The following is a 24,198-nucleotide window of genomic DNA, read 5'->3' as shown; positions in this document are numbered from 1 at the left end:
AGAAGAATCACTTGAACCTAGGAGGTAGAGATTGCAGTGAGCTGAGATCATGCCACTGCACTCCAGTCTGGGAGACAGAGCAAGTATGTATATGTATACACACACACACATACACACAAAGTGTGCTGTGGCAGACAGAGGAAAAGCAGGTAGTGTTTTATGTCCCCAGGGGCAGGGAGGTTAAAGTCTCTCTCTGGTAACATCAGCATTCATTTATACCTGAGTCAAGCTACTTGATGGCTCCATTAAAAGTGTCAATTACCACCTACCTCAGGAATGTCATTTGAAAAGTGAAGCACGTTTTTAAAAATGGTGAAAGAGAGGTCCTAGTAAAACAAATAAAATAATTGGGGTTTTCACACGGAGACTTGAAATATAAGGATATTTTTATCAACTGAAGTATGAGATTACCTAAAATGGGCATAATTCCTTAGCAATGGGGGAGGTACGTGAATTCACATTGACAACTACCACTTGAACACTTACGCTACTGAAAACATAGTATTTACTTTGAGTGAAGTACAAAGATACTTTAAAATGGACAGAGGAAAATCTACAATGTTTTTCTACACACTAATGTGACTAATAACCAGAAAATGAGCGCCAAGAGAATGGCAAGTTTGTGCCCAGGAAAGAAAAGCCAATTTTCCACACTCTTGAGGTTCTTCAGCAGAAATGATGACCTGAGTATTGTTGCAGAACCCAAAATACCCTTGCTGTAGTGGTGGCATTATTCTAGAGTTCCTGCCTTCTAATATCATTGTCATTCCCCAAGTGAGAAAAAAAAATGTTAAGCAGAAACAGTCTAAATTGGGGAAAAGTAAGGAGATAAATGGTAATTATTTCAGTCATGCCTGTCATGTCAGAACACGTTGGTTAGAAACCAAAGGAAATTGTATTATCAGATACAAACCCTGATATGAACATCTGGGCAGCGTTCGTGTGGGATGTGCATGTGTTGCTATTGACCCAATCCAATTAATTCAACGCCCAAAAAAAGTATTGAAGTAGCTACAACATGTTTTTGGAAGAGGAGAAAGAGTTTCATTTAATCTTAGTTACCACTGAAGAAGAAAAGAGTTATGAAATATCATGGCAAAGAGAACAAGAATTCCCTTCATTGTTTTCCAATAGGAATTTATTTCCATTTTTTTGAAAATAAACATTCAGTCCCCATCACTTTGCTAGTCATGAATATGGAAGGATTGAGCTCTCAGAATGAATCGCACATTTTTGGAGAGCCTCATAGTTAAGTGTAGTGGTGGCTGGGAGGGGAGCAGAAACAGATACATCAATTATGAATTTTGGTAATGATAATAGAGGGAAAACCTTACTCTTCCTAGGAAAGTCAAGCAAATTTGACCTTTAGTTGGCTTTTAAGTTTCAGTCCTGGCCAATGAGAGTAGGAGCACTGGTCTCAATATACAGGACCAGGCCTGGCTGCTAAAGGAACACTCAGCTTCTCCAGGATCCTCCTGGGTATGTGTTCCAGCTATTTCTTTTTTTTTTTTTTTTTTTTTTTTTTTTGAGAACACATCTCGCTCTCGCTCTGTCACCCAAGCTGGAGTGCAGTGGTGAGATCTCAGCTCACTGCAAGCCCTGCTTCACGGGGTCACACCATTCTCCTGCCTCAGCCTCCTGAGTAGCTGGGACTACAGGCGCCTGCCACCACACCTGGCTATTTTTTTTTTGTATTTTTTTTTTTAGTAGAGACAGGGTTTCACCGTGGTAGCCAGGATGGTCTCCATCTCCTTACCTCATGATCCACCCGCCTCGGCCTCCCAAAGTGCTGGGATTACAGGCGTGATGTGTCTCCACTCTTACTGAATCACTGAAGATCATAACCATAGATTAATTACTAAACCAGAACTGGTAAGAATGAAGAACACTATTGTGAATGCTTCCCTCTTTAATTCCCAAGTTTATGTGCATCAAAAGGTATTCCTTATGGCTGCGTGGAGGAAGAATGGGTATGTGTGTATATGTCAATATAAACACTCTAAAATCTGAATGAATCTTTGAAGCATCAAGTCTTGATGGATATCATGGTTAATTTTATAAGACAAATTCAATGCATTGCTAATGAATTTAGAGCATACAGTATTAAAACTCCAAATAAATGCTCACTATATAGCTTTTGAGTATGGAATGTTCTAAAAAGTCAGCGGAGGAAAATAGATGATTGTGTGAAACTTGAACCATTTAGTTTTGGGAAAATGATAATTGGTTCCATTGCCATTTTTTTGGTAGCCTTTCGCCTAGATAAAAGTTGGCAATAATTTTAGTTTGCTTCATCTTATCTTTCCCACTCATGCAGTCTCTGACATTTAATGAAAGCTAGCTGCAGCAAGAATTCCCAGGAGCAAGCATGTACAAAATCCAGTGAAATTGACTCATAGTCAATTTTTAGAGAGATACCTGATATAAAGCGAGTTAACAATACCCTCTGTGAAAAATGCTACCTAGGCAATTTAAAGCGACTATTTGGGGGGAATAAAGGATTCTGTAAGTAGGAATAACATGTTAGGAAAATCCATACCATTGTTTATAGAATGGTCCACAGAATGTCAAACACCAAATAAAATGAAATCATCAAATAGTGACTATAAATGCATGACCTATATTGAATTTGAGTCTTTGAACTCTTCCAACAGTTTTCCACCCAGTTCTTGTTTATATACCTTTCAGCTTTTTTTTTTTTTACTTTTGCAATTCTAATTTATAAAAGATAAAACATGAAAGTTTTGAAAGGTGAATACTAACATTTTACATAAATATAATATCGAGAGTTTATATACCAAAGATTTCTTTGCATTTTTCACAAAGATTTTAAGATTTCTGCAAACCAGGATTTTAAAATAGTGGAAGCAATTCCTATTAATCAACTCAGTAACTGAATATTCCTTTGTCTGAATTGCTCATATTTCTGTTGAGCTGTCTCCCTTCAAGACCTGCTCTGATTTAAGCCAAATGAAATGAACATTAGCTGTAACTTACTGAATCTTGGAAAATGAATATTACTGCTTTCATACAATTTGCAGAATACCTGTTTACACCTGTTTTCATGGACACTGAGGGATGGGGACACAATGCATCATGAAGTATAGGAGATAGCCTGTGAGTTGGAGGGAATGTTATTGTACAGAAATATGCTTTATAGCTATGAGAGATGAGTTACTGGGAAAAAGAAAGAGATTTCCATTGGATTAATCTAGTGGGGGCCCAATGATCATTTAAAGGCATCTCTTTTAACTTCAGTAATGGTCAGACTATTTTAAAGCAATCACATATGTAAGTTGAACAGCACCAAGCCTGACACACAGTAGAATCTCAGTAGATAGGAATTCTCCTCAAAGGGTATAAAATACGTCCTATGTGAAAAAGAAAAAGTAATCACCAATTGGAAGCCCCATCTGTTCACAGGTATTACACACCATTATGTAAGTGAGACATCTGATTTTGTTTAATGTTGATTGAAGGCCTATAAACAGGTTGGTTCATAGTTTATAACTCTATAAAACTGATCAAACTCTGGCTGGCTCCACAGCAACAAGGTCTAACTGATATAGGAAGAGAATGTGTATTTTCAACATGGTGAGATGTTTTAAAAAGGGTGAGGATTTTGTTTTCCTATTCTAATGTCTTGGAAGCTTATCCCACATTTTCTTCAGACTAACTCCACCTTTAATAGTATAATTACTGGGCATTTGGTACTGGGGCTAGGCAAGCATTTCCTAGTGGCATATTATTTCTAGTGGTACATTATTTCATGGGAGTGAGGGTCAGGGAAGTAGTAGCATCTGCTTTCTAATCTACAGAGAAAACTGAAGTTCTGTTTGCCAAGACAGAATAGATGAAAACAAAATATGTAGATAAAATATAGAATGTAAGCTAAAAAAAACACAAAGTATTAAATACAACCTTATGGTTTAACTTTTCAAAATATATTTTGTCTGAATGTATCAGCCCTAGATTAGTTCCCGGTTGCAAAGGTAAACTGTAACTTTTTAATGGTGACATCTGGAAGTCACTGCTTTAACCACATGATCAAATTTAGCATCACCAGTAGCAGGGCAGCCTAATAATTGGTGCCTCTTGACAGGCGATGCATTCACATGCCTATAGTACCACTCATGAAGCTTTCTTTGCAAAAACATTTGACCTGAATTTAATTAGGAAAGAACAAAGGAATGCAGAAGGCAGGACATTTTATAAGACATTGGCGTGGGCCTGAGATCTTCCAAAAAGTCAAATGTTTTGAGAAATGACAAAATGTTATATACATATGAAAAATTACAAAATATTTCTGAAATAAATTAAAGTAGACCTAAATAAATAGAGAAATATGGTTTGTTGATGGTTTGGAAGATTCAATATTGTTAGGATATCAAGTCCCCAAATTATAATATAAATTCAAATCAATACCAATCAAAATCCCAACAGGCTTCTTACAGAAACTGACATCCATTTTCTAAAATTTATACAAAAATACAGAAAACCAAGCTAAAACAACTCTGAATAAAATGGAGGGCTAATAAAATCTGATTTCAAGAATTACTATAAGGCTCTAGAAATTGGAACAATAGAGTATAAGAAAAACAGACCATTAGAACTGAGTAGAGTCCAGAACTAAACCCACAAATGTATGAACAACTGGTCTTGGCAAAGGTGGAAGGGCAATACAATGGAGCAAGAATAGCCTTTTCAACAAATGATTCTAGAGTGATAGTAATATCCAAAATAAACAAACATGCACAGACCCATGCCTAGTGCCATATATAAAAATCAACATAAAGTAGATTATAGATTTAAACATAAAACCTAAACTATAAAACTACTAGAATAGAAGAAAATCTTTGTGACATTGGGTTGGGCGAACACACAATTTATACGTGAATAGATTAATTGGACTTCATCAAAATAAGAAACTTCTGTTTTTCAGAGGATACTGTGAAGTGAATCAAAACACAAGATACAGACAAATTTGCAAAAAAAAAATTTTTTGCAAAAAAAATTTTTTTGCAAAGCATGTATCTGATAAAGGGCCTATATTTGAATCAAAAAACCCTCAAATTTTAGCAAGAGGCAAACAACCCAATAAAAAACAACTGGGCAAAAATATTTGAACAGATATGTCACCAAAGAAGATACTACAAATACCAACAGGGAATTTTCTCAACATCACTAGTCATTAGAAAAACAAAAATTAAAACCACAATTGAATTTTCCTGCACACCTATTAGAAAGGCTGAAGTTAAAAAAGATTGACCATATCCAATGTTAGAAGGGATTTGGAGGAACTGAAACTCTCATACACTGCTGATAAGAATGTAAAATGTGGCTGGGCGCGGTGGCTCACACCTGTAATCCTAGCACTTTGGGAGGCTGAGGTGGGCAGATCATGAAGTCAGGAGATAGAGACCATCCTGGCTAATACAGTGAAACCCCATCTCTATTAAAAATACAAAAAAAAAAAAAATTGAGCTGGGTGTGGTGGCGGGCGCCTGTAGTCCCAGCTACTCAGGAGGCTGAGGCAGGAGAATGGCGTGAACCCGGGAGGCGGAGCTTGCACTGAGCCAAGATTGTGCCACTGCACTCCAGCCCAGGCGACAGAGAGATACTCCGTCTCAAAAAAAAAAAAGAAAAAAAGTGAGATGGGGATGTTTCAGTTCATAGTCATAGGAATGCAGGAACAAGTTCTGGGGAGAGGATGTGGCTTTTCTGAGAGATGCTGATGTGACTTAGTACTTGCTGTAAATGTTGTAGGGTGCTCAGCTGATCATTGAGGTAAGTGCTTGGAAGGGGAGTTATAGAATAAATTATATTTAGAATTTTCTTGATTTTAATTGGAACTGAGATGCCCGTGAGGGTTCTAAGTGATACTCTGATTCTGGCTAAACTCCCAGGGAGCACAAGTGCAGGAGGTGTATTTGGAAATGCCCTTAGTTTCAGTACCAGTAGGTAGAAGGGAGAGAATCAGGATTGGGCTGACGGAGAAGTTGGGCTGGAATGCAGACTCAACAGGTCTCAGCTGGCATCCCTCAGGGAACTCAGAAGCTGCCTTACAGAGGTGTCTCACTTGGGACAAAGAACCGGGCCTTTATCTACCAGTATCTCCCAGTCATTATTTGCAGGATGCCCAGGGGAAGGGGGCATAAACTTAAGCAAGCTGAATCTCTTTAGTCAAGGCAATTCCCAGAGAGAGCTGTCAGCTGATGAATTTTCCAGCATCTGCACCAGTAGAACCCTCGGTCCTCAAGGTGGAATGCCTCTGGAGGGTACAGCACAACATTCATAACACACTGCTTCTGTGTTTCTTTCATATATTGTTAATGCTTTTTACGCAAGGCATGCATAAATAATTGCCTATAATAGTTGACATATAATCATTTATAAATGTTATACATTGTTAACATATTCAAAATTCTAATTTTCTTCAGCATGTGTCTTAACTTTCTTCAATTCATGGCATGTTATGGAGACCATGGATTTTATCAAAAAGAAATAAATTAGCTTGAGAAAGAAGACATGCTTCTGAGACTCAAAGGCAAAGTGAAGATAATACTTGGGACATAAGGATTTATAAACGCCTTTATACGAATTCCCACAAATACTAAGTGAAAGAGAGGAAACTGGAATTTAGGATTTCTGACACCTGAGTCCAGGGGTTTCATGTCTATACCAGGGATATATGTGTTAAGACTATGCCTTAATGCAAACTTTGGTCTGACTTTTATGACCACAGGACAAGAAAAGCTTGTCTCAAACATCTCTAATGGGTGCAAAGCCTGTGCCACAGGTTTATAGTGGAAGAAATAGAATGGATAGTTCATTATTAGACACCCTATAATTACCCAGCCAAACTTTCCAGAATATACAAGGATGTGTAAAGTGGTCATTTCTTTAAGGTGACAACCACAATTCTCAACCCAAGATTGGAGTCCTCTTTTCTATGGAGTTCAGTGTTCCTCCCGCAAGATCAACTAATTCCCTCAATTCCTGGACAGGCCTGGGTCTTTTCATTTGAGGTCACCCCTCAGGCTGCCACTTTTGTTGTCATTGTGGAAAAAATTCTCTTTTGTCCTCTTCATAATCCCCTTGATACCACTTCACAGGATTCCAACTCCTTATCCTCATTCTGATATGGGTATTTCATGACTCAGATCCATTTTGTATGTTTGTAAAGGGGTCAGACTTTTCTCACTGGAGATCTGGGGCACCTTTCTGAGTATCTCATGCATTATTATGGGCAAAGTCTCTGCTTTGGAATTGCTAAATGTCTTCTAGTTTTTTTTATTATACATTAAGTTCTGGGATACATGTGCAGAATGTGAAGGTTTGTTACATAGGTATACACGTGCCATGGTGGTTTGCTGCACCTATCAACCCATCATCTACATTAGGTATTTCTCCCATGTCTTCTATTTTTATTCCCCTAACTCCCATGTCTTCTCCCCTAACTCCCATGTCTTCTATTTTTATTCCATCTTATATGTAAGCAAAACAGCTAGAAAATAAATAGAGACAGGTAGTACTGTTCTACCATAGAAAGAAAATTATAAAGATACTGGGGCACTCAATGCTTACTTGAAACTCAGATAATTCCAATTCATCTTCCTTATGTGGCTTAAGCTCCTCCCTCCTGCTCTATGGCTAGTTTTCTTAGTCTACTCTTGATCTTCTCGAATTAGTGAATTTCATATTATAACCACATATCAGCAGAATCATCAGACATTGCAACCTGTTCATGTTTCAGACAATGTTTATATTTAATTTGTATATTATTTATTTTTCATTCTTTTTTCTTTCTGCCTGCTCAAGCACACCTTTTATCATTTAGGACATCTGCCTGGGTGTGTTTACACTATTGGTGGAAAAGATAGCAACGACACATTCTCTTGATGAAAGGTTGTATTTGGTAAGGGAACTGGACACAGTTTCAACTGCATACGGAGAATGTTTGCCCATGATTCTTAATAGGAAATATGAATTTAAATATAAAACACATATACAAATATGCACTCCATGGTAAATAATCAGAATTTTCTTGTCAGTTCCCTTTAGAAATACTTAGAGCTGTTTGTTTTCCAAGTACTGGCAATTAAAACTGTGGAGAATGAAAAATTAAATAGTTTTACAATCTACTCTTTCATTAAATAGGCTTTTTAGTTGAAAGTGACTATCTGTATAGTAGAGTGAGCTTTAGAGTCCCAGAGATCTCAACTTTCTTCTTAGCTTTGCTCCTGATTACTATGTCTCTTTCCAAGTCATGTAACCTCTCTGCAAACTTAGGATTTTTAATGTATATTCTCTATGTGTATTTATTTTAAGATTCTAAATCCACTCATTATATATTTACACCTCAAAAAGAGGGTCGGTTTTACTCATTAGGACTTTTATATGTGCACCATACTTTGGGATTATTATACTCTTTATTCATTCAAAATTATTTTTTGAAGCCTTTGTTTTTGATAGGTGTACCCCCTGGCCATCACAGACCTTAAATTCTAGTGGGAGAGTAGGACTTGAGATAACTGAATCTATGACTGCAATGATAATTACTGATAATTATATATACTGTGAATGAAAAGAGAAGGCTGCTCTTAGGGAGCATCACAGAAGGAGAAAATTCAAATTGGTGGCGTGTGATCATTCAAGTTACATTTCTTCATAGAAAATGCAACAAGATTGAACCTGAAGAATGAGTTAGGAGAACTGAGGCAAAACAAACAAACAGAAAACATTCTGGGCAGAGAGAATAATATACACTAAGTCCTTTTGCTGGAATTAAGTTTGAATCCCCCAAGAATGCCAGGATAGATAAGTCATATTCAAGAGAAACTAGCTAAAAAATTTGAAACATAGCCAGGCCAGATACTGTAGGGCCATGGGAAGTCTTTGAAGGATGTTTTACATCGGACCACATGATCTGCTTTGCAGCTTTTACAAAGATCATTCTGGTTGCTCTGTGCAGAATTATTTGAAGGGAGGTAAAAAAAAATGGATGTCGCGAAACCAGTTGGGATGCTACCATAGCATCGTCTGCATGATGCGAGTGCATTAGAACAATAATTACAATGATAATAGCCAAAACTTTAGAACTTAAAAATGGTAGCCACTGGTCTCTGTGCTTTAGGTGTATTAACTGGTTAAACATATTTGAGACAGGTGAGGGCACTGGGATGAGAAGGGAACAAATTCCAGAAATATTACAGGTATTATTAATTTTATTGTTATTATTTCTTATTACATATATTATATATTGCATTACTTATATTACAGGTAACATTAGCCAACCAGAAAACAAACCTGATACGAAGTATAAAAAGTGAGGGAAATACAAGTATTAAAGAATAACACTTAAGGTTCCAATTTGTGCAACCGGGTAGAGGTAACAGTTCCCAAGAAAAGGAAAATATGTGGAGAGGCATGTTGCACAGCGAATGCCCTATTTTTGACATTGTTTGAGATGCCTGTTTGATTGTCTCAGCAGACCTATGAGGTTGGAGATGATCATCCCTACACTAGAGATGATAAACATCAGAGTTTGAAGCCACCTAGGTAACATAGCAAGACTCTGTCTCTAAAAAAACAAAACAAAAACAAAAACAAAAAAAAAATAGCCAGAGGTGGTGGCACATGCCTGTAGTTGCAGCTACTTGGGAGGCTGAGACAAGAGGACCACTTGAGCCCAAGACTGCAGTGATCTATGATCCTACTACTTCACTCCAGCCTGGGTGACAGAGTGAGACCCTGTCTGTTAAAAAAAAAAAAAAAAGAGAGAGAGAGAGAGAGAGAGAGAGAAAGAGAAAAGATAAGCAAAGAGAAAGAGAAAAGATAAGCATCTAGTTGCATGGAAATGAGAATAACATTTTCAGGCACTTCTGCAGGCAGTCTGATGGGTGGGCCTGACATCCCTATTGACATTTCTGAGTACACTATGTAGGAGACTTCTGTATCTTATTTCTCTTCCTCCCCCAATCAGCAACACACAGAAAGTATGGTGATCCCATAAGCTAAACTTGAATAGAGAAATTGCCATTAAAATTACTTATTTTAAAAAAACTCATCAATTTTTTAATAATTATATCAAAGTTTCATATAGTTTCATTTCAGGAGTCAGATGAAACAACAGAACTTTTTCTAACATTTTTTTTCCCTAAATTATAAACACGGGCCTAGATATTATGGAGAGATCTGAGTTGTGGAAAGACAGCAATATACTCACATTCTTATTAATTATTTTGTGGATCACTTTTATATTATCTAAAGAAGGCGGGTTTTAAAAATATTTATTGATGATTTATTTAAAACTCTAGGAGAAATTAGCGTGACAAAAACAAAACACATATAGGGTCTCAGTTAAGTCAAAGTCAGCAGCTTTATGTCAAAAAAAAAGAAAAAAAAAAAAACTTCAATGCCTGAACTCATCACTGAGTTGTCATGGCAACCATTTCATTTTTCTATTGTGAGGAGACAATTAGGTGCTAACCTGGGTGTTAGCTCAAGCTGTTTGAAAGATAAGCTCCCATCTTTACAAAAGAGGCGGGGTTGTTGGATTTTCATTTTTGTCACAGGCTCTATAGAAGTCATTATTGATAATTATGCTTTATTGTTTAGTGAATATATCAAAGATGAGTTAGAGAAAATGTAGGTGGCCACCCTCGGGACAGCAGAGTCCACTCCTCCTCTCTTGAGCTGGTCTGGGAAATACTGCAGGGAACGTGTGTGCCCTGGGAGCCTCGGGCTCTTTCCCCTTCCCACCAAGTACCTTTTGTCTCTGTTTTCTGTGGTTATGCCAGGCATGGAGCCAACGATTGGAAATGGAATCTCTATCTTTGTGTGTCCAAGATTTCCTTCTTTAACATTACCAATTAAGTCCCCTCTCTTTGCCACCCACAGTGGCAGACACTGGAGATAAAATGGTGAGCTAACCAGATATGCTTCCTGGTGGAGGAGATGCAGTACTCACTCCCTCTCCTCCTCCTCCCTCTCTCTCTTTTACGCACACATACACATTTAAATATGGAGGCAAAATTTGCTTTGAGAACTTGCCTAACAGAACAGTATTCCCTAGTCTTAGTTAGAAAAATCTCCTCTGAGGAAGTGACGTTTAAGTGGCTCTCTGAAGGATGAATAGAAGATAAAAAAGTGGGTGGGGTAGAAGAACATACCAGGGGAAGAAGAAAGCACAGGCAAAGGCCTTGTGGCAGAAGGAAATATAGCATATTTAGGAATATGAAAGAGGACAGAGTGACTGTGGGGGACATCATGAACTGAGAGATAGAAACTGAGTGACTTCGAATTTTGCATGGATTTCTCAAATGAGTGAGGACCACTTCATTCATCAAACATACATTGAACTTGTTTCTTGTGCCAGGTACTAAGATGCAAGATAATTTAATTATGGCCCATGCCTTTGATTTCATCACTTCTAGATGCTCCCTCAATCCCTGATTCCTACGATGTATTCTGGTTCTGTACCTATTATATGTTACTACTTTCCATTTTGTATTCAACCCCAGACTTACAAGATTAAATAAAATGTTGGAGATGACACAGTTAGCAAGTGGCATAAGCCTGCATCCAAATCCAGCACGCTTGACGCCAATTCTATTGCACTTGTCCTATCTTTTGCTGTGCAATATGTAGAACATATGGAATGTTCAGTCTAGCAAGGGGACATGTATAAAAGAAACATGCAATGGATTAATAATCACAAATTGTGATTAGTGAAACAAAGGGAAATGATACATCCTATAAGCAAGTAAAACAAGATGGGCGTAATTAAGACTTGAAGGTCAGAAAAGGTTTCCCCAAAGAAGTAAGGCTGAGTCCTGAAAGACAAGTAGGAGGTAGCTAGGTAAAGATGGCTGGGAATAGCATCTAAGGCAGAAGGAACAGCATGTGCAGATGGCTTCAGGATGGATGCAGCATGACTCATTTTAGGGATTTAGAGAAGGGGAGGGAAGTCAGAAGGGGGAACCCCACAGAGTTCTTTGGGCCGTGTGAAGGAATTTTCTCTTCATCCAAAGTGTAGTAGAAATCTGAGGTAATGCAGCAGGACAGACTTTTAAAGAAGAAAAGAATGAGACCTAGAAGAATCCTGCCTCTCAGGTTCTCCAAGGAGTCAAAGAACATGTCTAAGATAAACTCAGAGGAGGTCAGGGGATAGAAGCCTGACTGCAGGCCCTAAAGAGTGAGTGGTCAGGAAATCTCTGATCCAACACCTTGGTAACAAGAGGAAAGGGAAATGGGTCTTGGGAAGGCAAGATCAAAGTAAGATCAAAGTCAAAGGCAAGATCGAATTTCAAACTGCTCAGCCCCTATGTCTGACCAGGCTTACTCTCTTCTCACTGCATCTGCCTTGGCAGGATGGGCATCATTTTCCTGCCCAATCTCAAAGCTCTCACTGTTCCATTTAGAGGCATGGACTGAGTGACTCCTTGTTTACACTTTTGTCAACAGTGCAACAGTGTCATTTCAATTATTTGCTCTTCTTGGGCTTCAACCATTAAACAGCAGAGGGGCATAATGAAGGGTTTTGAGTGCACAGTCACCCCAGTGGGGCAATTCAACTAGCATAGGTTCCAGCTGTTGAAGTGATTTGCCCATCAGCCAGGGATACCATATGGCACATTACCTAGGGGTGTTTCAGTGTGCCAGGCACTCAGAGTGGAGAATGGGGAAGCCTGCCTCTACCCACAACCATTTGTCACAATGGTGGTCATGGAAAGGCAGGAAAACAAAGACATATACAGAGAAAAGTGTGGACTAGTGCAAGGTGAAAAAGAGGAAGCTGAAGGGCAGGAAGGGAGCTATCATAGCTTGGTGGCAAGACAGGAAAGATGCAGACCAAAAACAACAGAGGAAGATCAGCAAAAAGAAGAACTAGAACAAGAGGAAAGAGAAGGCTGGGATGAATCCAATTATCAAAACCTGTCAAAGTTCATCAGAAAGCCATTGTCAATGGCTTTGAAAACTGAGATAAGAACATATTTTGTTTCTGTGAGAATCTGACATTGTCTTCTTGTCAATGACACTGTTGGATCTAGTTTTAATGAACCCTTTACAAGTTTGAATAGGCCCAAGAAATGCTTAGGACATCTGCTTTTTAACTATTTATTTGACGTCAGTGTTTTCCATTTGATTCTTCTCTTTTTATGTTCATTAGAACTATAAAGATTACTTTAAAATTTGGCAAGATTTGACAGTATTGTACTAACACAAATGGAGTATTTCACATCTTTAGAAACTGACTAAGCTCAGATTTAATGTCTTTTAAACTTACTGGTTGACTTTTAAAGTAATACAGAACTTAATGGTATATTACCCAATATATTCCCCAGTGAGGTACAAGACAGCATTTTCACATTATAAGACAGAATCTGACATAGCTTCCTACAAAATGGCTGTTAGGTTCCATTTTCATGAATATGGCAGAGGATTAAAGGGAGCCCACAAGACTTACAGGAAACCGGATTAGAGACACAACACTGAGAAACATCATCAGTGACACTTAAAAAAAAAAAAAAAAAGAACCTAATAAAAATAGTGGCATGATTTTACATATGTTTAATGGCTAAGAAACCCATGAATACTACAATAAGTGTGTCACTTTACCTGATAAAAAGTGACCTGAAGTTTGCTCATGGAAGTGGATACCAGAAGGATTGCTGCATGAGGTTGATTGTAAAACTGTGGAAGGGTCAGGCTTGCAGGCAGATGCTTGAAGCCTGGGTGTGAGTGTGCATTTTGTGTATTCCCACATAGCTGACTTCTGCAAGAAGCAGCTTACCATGTTTACCTAGTGTTTCTTGCAGAGGAAATCACATGTTTACAAACATGAACTTTGTGGTATACTCAAATTGCTCCCTAATAGGTCAGTTTATTCAGGATGAATCTGCAGTTTCAAAGCAACTTCACAGCACACAGACTGACCTCTCCTAAGCAGACCAGGTTAAGTACTATATGAGCCATAACTTCAGAAAGGAGCAAATAAAGGAATTGTCCTGACTGGGGAGATGGGGAATGGTTTATGTAGAGGATGCCTGTGGATTGAGCATCAAATATAACAAGAGTATCAGGGGCAGAGCAGTGAGCAGAGGGCACTACAAGAGAAAGGAAAAGCAAGAGACAATATACACTATGAAGAAATGATTTAGTGAGCAATTATTGCATCATGAATTCTTTAGTAGTTTAATTTTTTTATTTTTTCTTTTTTGGAGATGGGGTTTCACTCTTGTCACCCAGGCTGGAATGCAGTGGGACGATCTTGGCTTGCTGCAACCTCTGCCTTCTGGGTTGAAGCAATTCTCCTGCCTTGACCTCCTAAGTAGCTGGGATTACAGGCACCCACCATCCCACCTGGCTAACTTTTGTATTTTTAATAGAGATGGGGTTTTACTGCGTTGGCCAGGCTAGTATTGAACTCCTGACCTCACGTGATCTGCCTGCCTCAGACTCCCAAAGTGCTGGGATTACAGGAGTGAGCTACAGCACCCAGCTGAATATTTATGTTTTAATTGACAAATACAAATTGTATAATATGTGTACATTGTGGGATGGCTAAATCAAACTAACATACTCATTTATCTCACATATTTTTGTGTGTGTGGTAAGGAAACTTAAAAACGACTCTCTTAGCAATTTGCCAATATATAATGCATTGTTATTAATTATAGTCACCATGTTATACAATAGATGTCTTTCTTGCCTTCCTCCTGCAACTAGAATGTAGCTCTCTGATGGCGGGAAGCATGCCTGGCGTGTTCACCCTTGTGTGTACAACACATGGGCCAGTCCAGGCACTTGTATCTCAATAAAAATGGTGAACTTAGTGTGGTTTAAGTTTGATCAGATTTAAAAACATAAAAATACTAAAAATAAAAAAAGGTGAACCCATAAATGGATGAATGTACAAGTAGTGGAAGAGTAAGGTATTTCATATACAGCCTATCTGAAAACTACAGCTAACAGTGATCTAACAAACATGGTCAAGCATTAATCATCCCCTAAACCAGTGGTCTGACAGCATGAAATAGCTGCATAACATTTTTCTGAGTAAATTAAATTTTTATAGATAAAAGTGGTGATTCATTAGTATTCATATATTGTTACATCATTTTTATGGAATATAATAATTATTAAAGACATCAATAGTAATAACACGATTTCTCAAAAATGTGAAATTGGGTTTTTCCTGATAGTTCTAGTCTTATATCTATCTCTGTGCCGTGTGAATTTTTTTTCTTGACTTCCTTTTGTTTTTTTGAACGGTACTGAGAATACTCTGGTTTTCAAAGTTGAAGACCCATGATTATTACAATTATTAACAGATTTCCTTGAAATCTATCAGAATATTCTTCAATTAAACTGATTCTGAAACCTACACAGGAGAGTTGGCAAATTCCAGAGTTGGTTGTAAGCACTATCTAACAAGTTTTCAAATTTCTTAACATTCTATCAATTGAAAATTAGACAAGGAACTCAGCACTAAATGTTACACGATTTTATAAAGCAATAAAGGCATCTTGTGATATGCATTCATATTTTATCCAACAATGAACTATTTAGGCCAAGATGAAAAAATGGCATGGAACATGTTCAAATGAGCTTTGCCTGGCATTGAATTCATCACATCCTTGTGCACTTTAATAGAATATTTGCTGGTACGTTTCTATCTGGCTAGACATGAATAGGAGTGGATTTTATAAACATTATTACTTAATAACCTATACATAAAAAGTTTAAAATATATAAAGTGGTTACAGTGAAAGCCTTATCCTTAGATCTAAACCCCAGAAACCTAACCTGGCAGAAAATAAATATTAACAGATAACATTTCATGGGTACTTATTTTCTAGGCACTCTGCTAAACAATTTTCATATATTAATTGGTTACTTCTTCACAATGACCATAGGAGGTACAAACTATTATGGTTTTCATTTTATAATTCATAAAACTGAAAGACAGAGAGAATAGTTATAGCTGTGGGTTCTGCACATCAGACTTTTAAGAAAAGTATTTTAGAATACTGTACATAACTCTTGCTGGCTTGGCTCTGAATTCCTTATCTAAATGCTGTTCAGTTATTTGACCTAAATTATACATAGTGGGTGTTAGAAAAGCCACATTTAACCCAGGAGTGGAAACTGGATTCTGAAAACTCATTTAGGTTGATGATAAAATTAAGGCTTAATTATCAAGACATGGAAATTTCAAGGCAGTCTATGTCCTCCCCACAGGCCTGGGCCATCCATAATTGGCCAGGGTGGGGAAGCTCTTTTTTTCCTTTGGGGATGATCCTCCGACATCCAAAATCAAATTAGGCTCAGTTGGAGGACAGCCCTTGGTCTCAGTAAAACTCTGTACATAAGAAGTCCTTTACCTCTACTTTGACAAAAGGAAGTGATAATGATCATCAACTGCTTTACATTTCTAAAGAAATTACAAATAAAGGAAAGTGATGTGAAATACCTAACCTTAAACACGGTAGTGCATTATAAAATAAGCATCAAGTAAAATAAGAACAACCATGGGACTAAATATAGACATGCCGTAATTTACTAAAGAATGTACTAAAGAAGATGGTGGGATGAAAACTCATAACTTCAATGTGAGCCTCCCACCTCACCAAAAGCCAAAGAGTCAGTAGCCTAGCTTCCCTTCTAGGCTTAGTGGGAGCAGGTCCCTGTGGACCAATACCTCTGAGATCTCTGTAGACTAAAGCCTTCTTAGCCTTCATACCTACATATAGTCATGTGCCACATAATGAGATTTTGATAAACAGATTATATTTTATCATGTTTATTCTTTGTATGTATGTATGTATGTATGTATGTATGTATTTATTTGATGGAGTCTCACTCTGTCCCCCAGGCTGGAGTGCAGTAGTGTGATCTCCACTGTCTGCGACCTCTGCCTCCCAGATTCAAGTGATTCTCCTGGCTCAGCCTCCTGAGTAGCTGGGATGACAGGCACCTGCCACCACACCTGGTGGGGTTTTGCCATGTTGGCCAGACTGGTCTTGAATGCCTGACCTCAGGTGATCTGCCCACTTCGGCCTCCCGAAGTGCTGGGATTACAGGCGTGAGCCACCGCATCTGGCCTATGTTTAACTATATTTAGATACATAAATACCATTGTGTTACAATTACCTACAGTATTCAGTATTGTAACATGCTGTAAAGGTTTGTAGCCTAGGAGCAATAGGTTAAACCGTATAGCCTAGGACTTTAGTAGACTATGCCACCAAGATTTGTGTCAGTACATTGTGATGGTTGCACAATAACAAATTACCTAATAATGCATTTCTTAGAGCACATTTCTGTCATTAAGTGATACATGACTATACTTATTTAAAAATACGGCTGAGTGTGGTGGCTCACACCTGTAATCCCAGCACTTTGGGAGGCTGAGGTGGGAGGATCACGAGGTTAGGAGATCAAGACCATCCTGGCTAACATGGTGAAACCCCATCTCTACTAAAAATTATCTGGGCATGGTGGCACATGCCTGTAGTCACAGCTACTCAGGAGGCTGAGGCAGGAGAATCACTTGAACCCACGAGGCAGAGGTTGCAGTGAGGTAAGATCACGCCACTGCACTCCAACCTGGGCAACAAAGGGAGACTTAGTCTTTAAAAAAAAAAAAAAAAAAAAAAAAAAACTTACATATTACTTATTAATACTATGTGCTAGGCCCTATACTAAACACTTTATAAATACTTATTTAATCAAGCAAGACAGCATTATGAGGTAGGTACTATTATGCCCATTTTGCAGATGCAGAAGCTGAGGGGAAGTAATTTGTCCAAGGTCACAAAACTAGTAAATGGGAATTGAACTCAGATAGGCTAGCTCTAGAATCTGCATTCTTATCCACTATATGTGTAAAGAGGATTCAGGGGTGGAGGGGCTGTAGAAAAAATATGATTAGTGAAGTTTATTTCAGTTTTCACATATTTTTGAAGTGTTACCAGAGACTGCAAAAATTTTTTAAATGAAAATCAAAGCCTTGATGGTCTCTAGTTTAAAAATGATGAAACTAAACACTTCATAAAATAAACACCATAGTTGTAGAGTCCTAAATTGCTAAGTAGTCTTTGTTAAGAAAAAGTATGTACGTTGCTGGGTATATATTCAAAAGACAACAAGTTGTTCTACCAAAAGACACATGTCCTCACTGCACTATTCACAATAGCAAAGACATGGAATCAACCTAGGTGCATCAACAGTGGGCTGGATAAAGAAAGTGTGGTACATCTATACCATAAAAAAGAACAAAACCATGTTGAACTGTAGGCCATTTTTCCAGGTGAATTAACACAAACAGAAAATCACATCTCTCATATGTTCTTACTTACAAGGAAGAGCTAAACATTGGGTAGTCATGGAGATAAAGATGACAATAGACATTAGGGGCTAATAGAAGAGTGAGTAGGTTGAAAAACTAAATATTAGGTACTATCTTCCGTACCTGGGTGTGGAATTATTCATACCCCAAACCTCAGCATCACGCAACATACCCATGTACTAAACCTGCACATGTACCCCTGAATCTAAAAGTTGAAAAAAGAAAACATATGTATACACACATACAAATATACATAAGCATATATGCATGTATAATTTATACTTACAAATAATAAAACAAAAGTCTGAATAATTTCATCAACTGCAAAATTCAGTCATGAGCAGAAAAACAGAAACAAAACCTAAGATCCCATAGGTTTGTTGACATCCCTTTCCTTTTTGATCTAAGCCATGGTTTGCAAATCTCTCATAAGTACAGTGATAGTGGTGACAAAATTTGTCTATGTCTATAAAGCCCTATGACCATGTTAAGCCTTTCTTGAACAGTATAGGCTGGCAGGGTGGAATGACATTAAAAGTCTAAGGGTATGCTAGTAGGGAAATATGAGCTTTAAAAGTATGAACTAATTCACACTTTAAAGAGTCATTAATTCAACATTGTTTTGTCTATGTTACATTCATTAGGTATTATAGTCAGCAGCTGGTAGCTCCTTTTAACCATTTGGAGACATCCATATTCAAATTAATGTTGGCTAGAAAACTGTATTTTTTCCAGCCAAGATGGCAAAGTTGTCTTTGATTTCACTATGGCCTCAGTTTGAAGAATTAAGATCAGAAATGTCCAGGCAGCCAATATGTCTAATGGAAATTTTTGTATATTTAGAAATAGGCTGTTTAACCAGTGAGTTATAGGTAGGAAAAGGTGTGCATTAGACAAACACATGAGCCTATCCATTGTATATCTATCAAGTGCCTTCTTCGCAGACATAATAATGTCCCAGAGAGACAGATCTTGCCTTCACGGAACTTAAGACCTAGCGGGAAAATGGGCAGAAAAATGATCAAGGTACTGAGTGCATAATTGCAATGGAGACGGATGATCTAAAGAAGTCCTTTGAGAGTGTATCAGTAAAGAAGCTGGCCTAGACTTGAGGCTGTGAGAGCAGCCTAGGATGGATGTGCTAAGAAGAAAAGAAGGAACATTCCATACATAGGAAAACAAAAATAAAGAAAAGGGGCATGGAGAAAAGTTATTTGAATGAGTACAGTTCATTCACAAACTAAAGGACGGCACCAATGGATGGGACCCTGGGAAGGCAAGACAGGGGATCAGGGGGTCAAGGAGGTGGGAAGTAGTGGACAATTAGTCTAAAAAAGTAGGCCAGCACAAACCATGAGGGGCCTTGTGAACTCCCTTAAGAATGGGGGTTTTATCATCAATCAATAAGAAGGCATAGTTTGGAATACCATAGTTGAATCCATTATCAAGGAACTAGGCCTTCCATGGACAGAAAAGGCAATGGTTGCTGGTTGTTTCATTTAAATAGCCTTTAGAAGTCATGCAAAACACAAGTATGACTGAATACATTGTGGGTGGGGTGGTGGAGTCCTAGATCATGGTAGGGCGTATTGTAGACAACTAGACCAAGACAAGTTGCCTATAGCTTTACTCTTAAGGATCACACACCTCCCTACGTTCTTCTACCATCAATTGTTCATATTTACACTGGACAGCAAGCAATTAGTTGATCTGATTTCTTGAGGAAACAATAGGAGACAAGGACAGAAATAGGGGCACCATCCAAACTGCAAATAACCCAACTCCAGAATACAATTTTGCATCTCATTAGTAATTTGACAATATAAAGAGTGGACAAGCCAACATCACTAGGTCTTTTTCACTTGTCATTTGTGGTTTGTAAGACAGAATTAAACAAGAAGGTCTTAGTTTTCAGAGAAACTCAACTCACTATTCGGCAGATAGGGAAAAGGTATGCCTTTCTAGAAAACAATATAAAAAGAGACATATATTAAGATAAAGACTTCTCAAAAGGCCTCAGAATCTCAATGTAGGAAGAAATCATGGAGTGTGAACCTTCTTTTATATGTATGAAAGATAAAACTTAACTATACCTTAAGATTACAGATTTCTATGGTCTTCATGTCTTTATATTTAGCTGACACTCTGATTAGAAGTCCTTCAACTATGATTAAAGGTCTACTCTGAACTTTAATATAGGAGACTTCTCTAGGGCAAGACTACTCTGAACTTTAATATAGGAGACTTCTGTAGTGCATGGATTGACCCAATAGCATTCAATCAATTAATATATGCATATACTCTCCAATAACTATGCAGAGTCATTTTCCTTTCTTTTATTTATCAAAATGCCTGAAGATTGCTTTTAGCTTAGCCATAGTCATTCTTGACATCGCTTTAAGTGTTCAGACCCCCTCTGCAGTCATTTTATTTGTAATAGTGCCTTGTGTGTTGTGTCTCCTAGCTCTACATACAAACTACCACGCTTACAATCTCCATGAACCTAAGTGCGTCAGTGGCGCTGGGGATGCTATACATGCCGAAAGTATACATCATCATTTTCCACCCTGAACTCAATGTCCAGAAACGGAAGCGAAGCTTCAAGGCGGTAGTCACAGCAGCCACCATGTCATCGAGGCTGTCACACAAACCCAGTGACAGACCCAACGGTGAGGCCAAGACAGAGCTCTGTGAAAACGTAGACCCAAACAGTAAGTAACTCTCCTTTTCTTTCATCTTCCCATCCTGCATCAGGAAGCTTAAGAAGAGGTGGGGTGGGTGTGCTTGCATCTCTGGAGAACTACTGTGATCGTTCTTGTCATATGGACTGGGTTGCCTTGGTGAATGCTAACTTCTGCTCTTTTGAGTTTGACTCATTCCTGCCACCATTTTATTTTTGTTCCTTGTTGGAAAGAAGCTTTTGGAGGCTCTCCTTCAGAAGTGTGAAGCCTCCCCCTTCCCTTGCTGCTTGTCCTGTGGTACTGAATCCTCCAACTGACAAATGCACCTATCAGATTTTTCTTTCTTGCACCCTTCCTGTTAAGGCAACAACTTTTTTTGTCAGGGAAACTTCCATACCTAATGAACTGTATTGGTAGGAATAAAACTGGAATAAATTAGAATTTTGGAAGCATAACTTTTTTCCTCTAGCATGTGAATGTTGAAAAAGTTATTTTTTACTGGTCAGGTCTTCTAGAAACATATAAAATATTGGAAAAAGTTGTCAAACTTTAATCCAAGTACACAGGACCAGATACTACCATGACAATGTCCTGTGGGAAAAACAGTGTCTACCATACCACTAGAGAAGAGTTTTATTCTATGCAAGACAAACCTTAGGGAAGAAATCTAAGGAAAAAAACGTTGGATTTAAGATGCTATTATATGGCATATCTGCAAAACTCTAGGACCCTTTAGTCATGCCTACAAATGTCCCCAGGTAAAATGGGCATATAGCTATCACTTTGTAAATAACACAAGACCAGCTCAAAGGTTAAATGCTTAGAATTCCTAATTGCTAACTTTACTAACAGTATGGTGGTAAGAGTACATTTCAGATTTAAAATACTAGTTTTAAGATTTGTTTTCCAGGAATAATTTGGCTAGTTGCATGTAGAATGAGGCAGATTCAAATATTTGTGATACTTATTCTGTTTAAGGCAGAAGGGATTTCAGGTTATCCATTAAGTCATTCATGCCATATTATATTTCAGTTAGAAGCTGATCTTGTTGTCAAAGGCTTAATGCCAAACAGAAGGAAGTTTCCATTTTAAATACGCTTGAGGAAATCCTTTTTGCTCTGGAAATAAGAGAGAAAACTTTAATAAAAACCAAGAAGCCAACTGGGTTTGCTCCTGACAAACACTACACACAAAGAACTGTGATTTTGACCTATCTCTATTTACGAATAGTTGAGTGAATGTTGTGAAATATTTTGAATATATGTAGACAAAGTAACAAGGTTAATTAACAATATTGTGGGCCCCACTTTGACTTTTGACACAAAACATCCTAGGACAAGGCTAAAGGAACATACTGAGAGAAGGGAGGCACAGAATGAATGATAGGCTGTGTTGTGTCTCCAGAGCAAGTGGCCAGTTGAGAGGAGGGCAAGTGGATGGTGACTTGCTGTGGCATTCAGTGTGATGTAGGAAGAGGCTTTGGGTTGAGACATACCTGGGTTCAAATCTAAACCACTCCATTTACTAGCCGTGTGGCTTTAAGAATCACTGAGCTTTTCTAAAACTCAATAAAATTATGTATAAAAGAGAGAATAACTTTGTCATAAATGTATCATAAAATATGATGTCTAGAAAATACTATATCAGCTCAATGTCAGTGTCCTTCCATTCCTGAAGAGGCAAAAAGCTTTGCTTAGAAATAAATTTCAGCATAATTTATTAAGATATAGTAGATATAAAGCTACAGTTAAATGTACATTAAACATCACAGGGTAGATAAAACTAAATCCTCAAAAGAAGAATTTACGGCTGGGTGAGGTGACTCACTCCTGTAATCCCAGCACTTTGGGAGGACAAGGTGGGTGGATCACCTGAGGTCAGGAGTTCGAGACTAGCCTGACCAACATGAAGAAACCCCATCTCTACTAAAAATACAAAATTAGCCAGGCGTGGTTGTGCTTGTCTATAATCCCAGCTACTCAGGAGGCTGAGGCAGGGGAATCGCTTGAACCCAGGAGGCAGAGGTTGCAGTGAGCTGAGATTGCGCCATTGCACTCCAGCCTGGGCAACAACAGAAAAACTCTGTCTCAAAAAAAAAAAAAGAAGAAGAAGAATTTACATGAACATATGTGTGCATCTATTAATCTATTATACCTATACCTGTGTTGTTAAATATATCTGTATATTTATAATTAGTGGCTTTTAATTATAGTTTGTTTTGTCAAATTTGCATTTCATAAAACCTTTATCTTGCAAATATTCCAATAACAGCTTTATTTTTGTACACACACACACAATTTAACTAGATACTGTTCAAAGTCAATAAACAGAAAACATAATTGGAAGTAATTGTACTGGGGGAAAAAAGACGAAATTAGAGGTTTTGAGTTTAGACAATTCGATACTATGCTATTTAAGAATTATTAACTTTCAAAAACATTACTACTGTTGCTATTTAATGATAAGGTGCAATCCTTGTTGAGGCTTGTTTTGGGTATGACATTGGTTGTTAAAATGCTAACACTGACATTAATGCTAATGCTAGCATAAAGTACTCTTTGAAATAGGCATTACGCGGAATGCTTTGTGTGGAATATCTCACTTACTCCTCACAGTACATCTATAGAATAGATGTTGTTATTCTCATTTTACTGAGGAAACCTTGGCTTCACAAGATTAAGTAACATTACCAAAGCCGCACATATAGTTAACAGCAGAGGTTGGACTAAAACCCAGGTCTGACTCTTCAGCCCACGCTTGTTCCTCTTTGCTCCTCTGTTTCTTAGAATATGAATGGCATGTCAAAATTCCAATGCAGGAATTACTCTTTTGGTTTCCTTGTTTGGTTATATAGTTTGTATATGCTGAATATAATGATGTTTGGTGGGAGATTCTTTAAACATACTGTAACGTATTATTGCTTGTTTTGTCTACAAAAACAGGAGTAACCTCAGCTCAAAGAAGGCTGCCCAGGTAGAGGCCTCATCTGATTAATTCAAAAATTATATTCCAATGATTCCATTTGGAATTCATTTGGTATCTCTTTCCTTGAAAAGTTTCATAGGGTTTTGTTGTTGCTCTAAGTGTCTACATAGAGCCAAGGTAAACAATACAGAAAACAAAATAAAATAGAGCCTTTTCTCACCACCAGTTGGAAAG

General features: G+C 37.8%; 1 protein-coding gene across 2 annotated transcripts in view; it reads left to right on the top strand.

The window, feature by feature from the left end:
- Nucleotides 1-24,198, top strand: part of GRM7 (glutamate metabotropic receptor 7) — a 921,273-nt gene that overhangs the window by 839,815 nt on the left and 57,260 nt on the right. For both annotated transcript variants that reach the window (XM_017874165.1, XM_017874164.1), the window contains exon 9: nucleotides 20,823-21,069. In XM_017874165.1, coding sequence (XP_017729654.1) covers nucleotides 20,823-21,069 — 247 coding nt within the window. The remainder of the gene's footprint in view (nucleotides 1-20,822; nucleotides 21,070-24,198) is intronic.

Source organism: Rhinopithecus bieti, unplaced genomic scaffold, assembly GCF_001698545.2.
Source record: "Rhinopithecus bieti isolate Rb0 unplaced genomic scaffold, ASM169854v2 scaffold_7049, whole genome shotgun sequence".
Lineage (NCBI taxonomy): Eukaryota > Metazoa > Chordata > Mammalia > Primates > Cercopithecidae > Rhinopithecus > Rhinopithecus bieti.
This window is presented reverse-complemented; position numbering and strand designations above follow the sequence as displayed.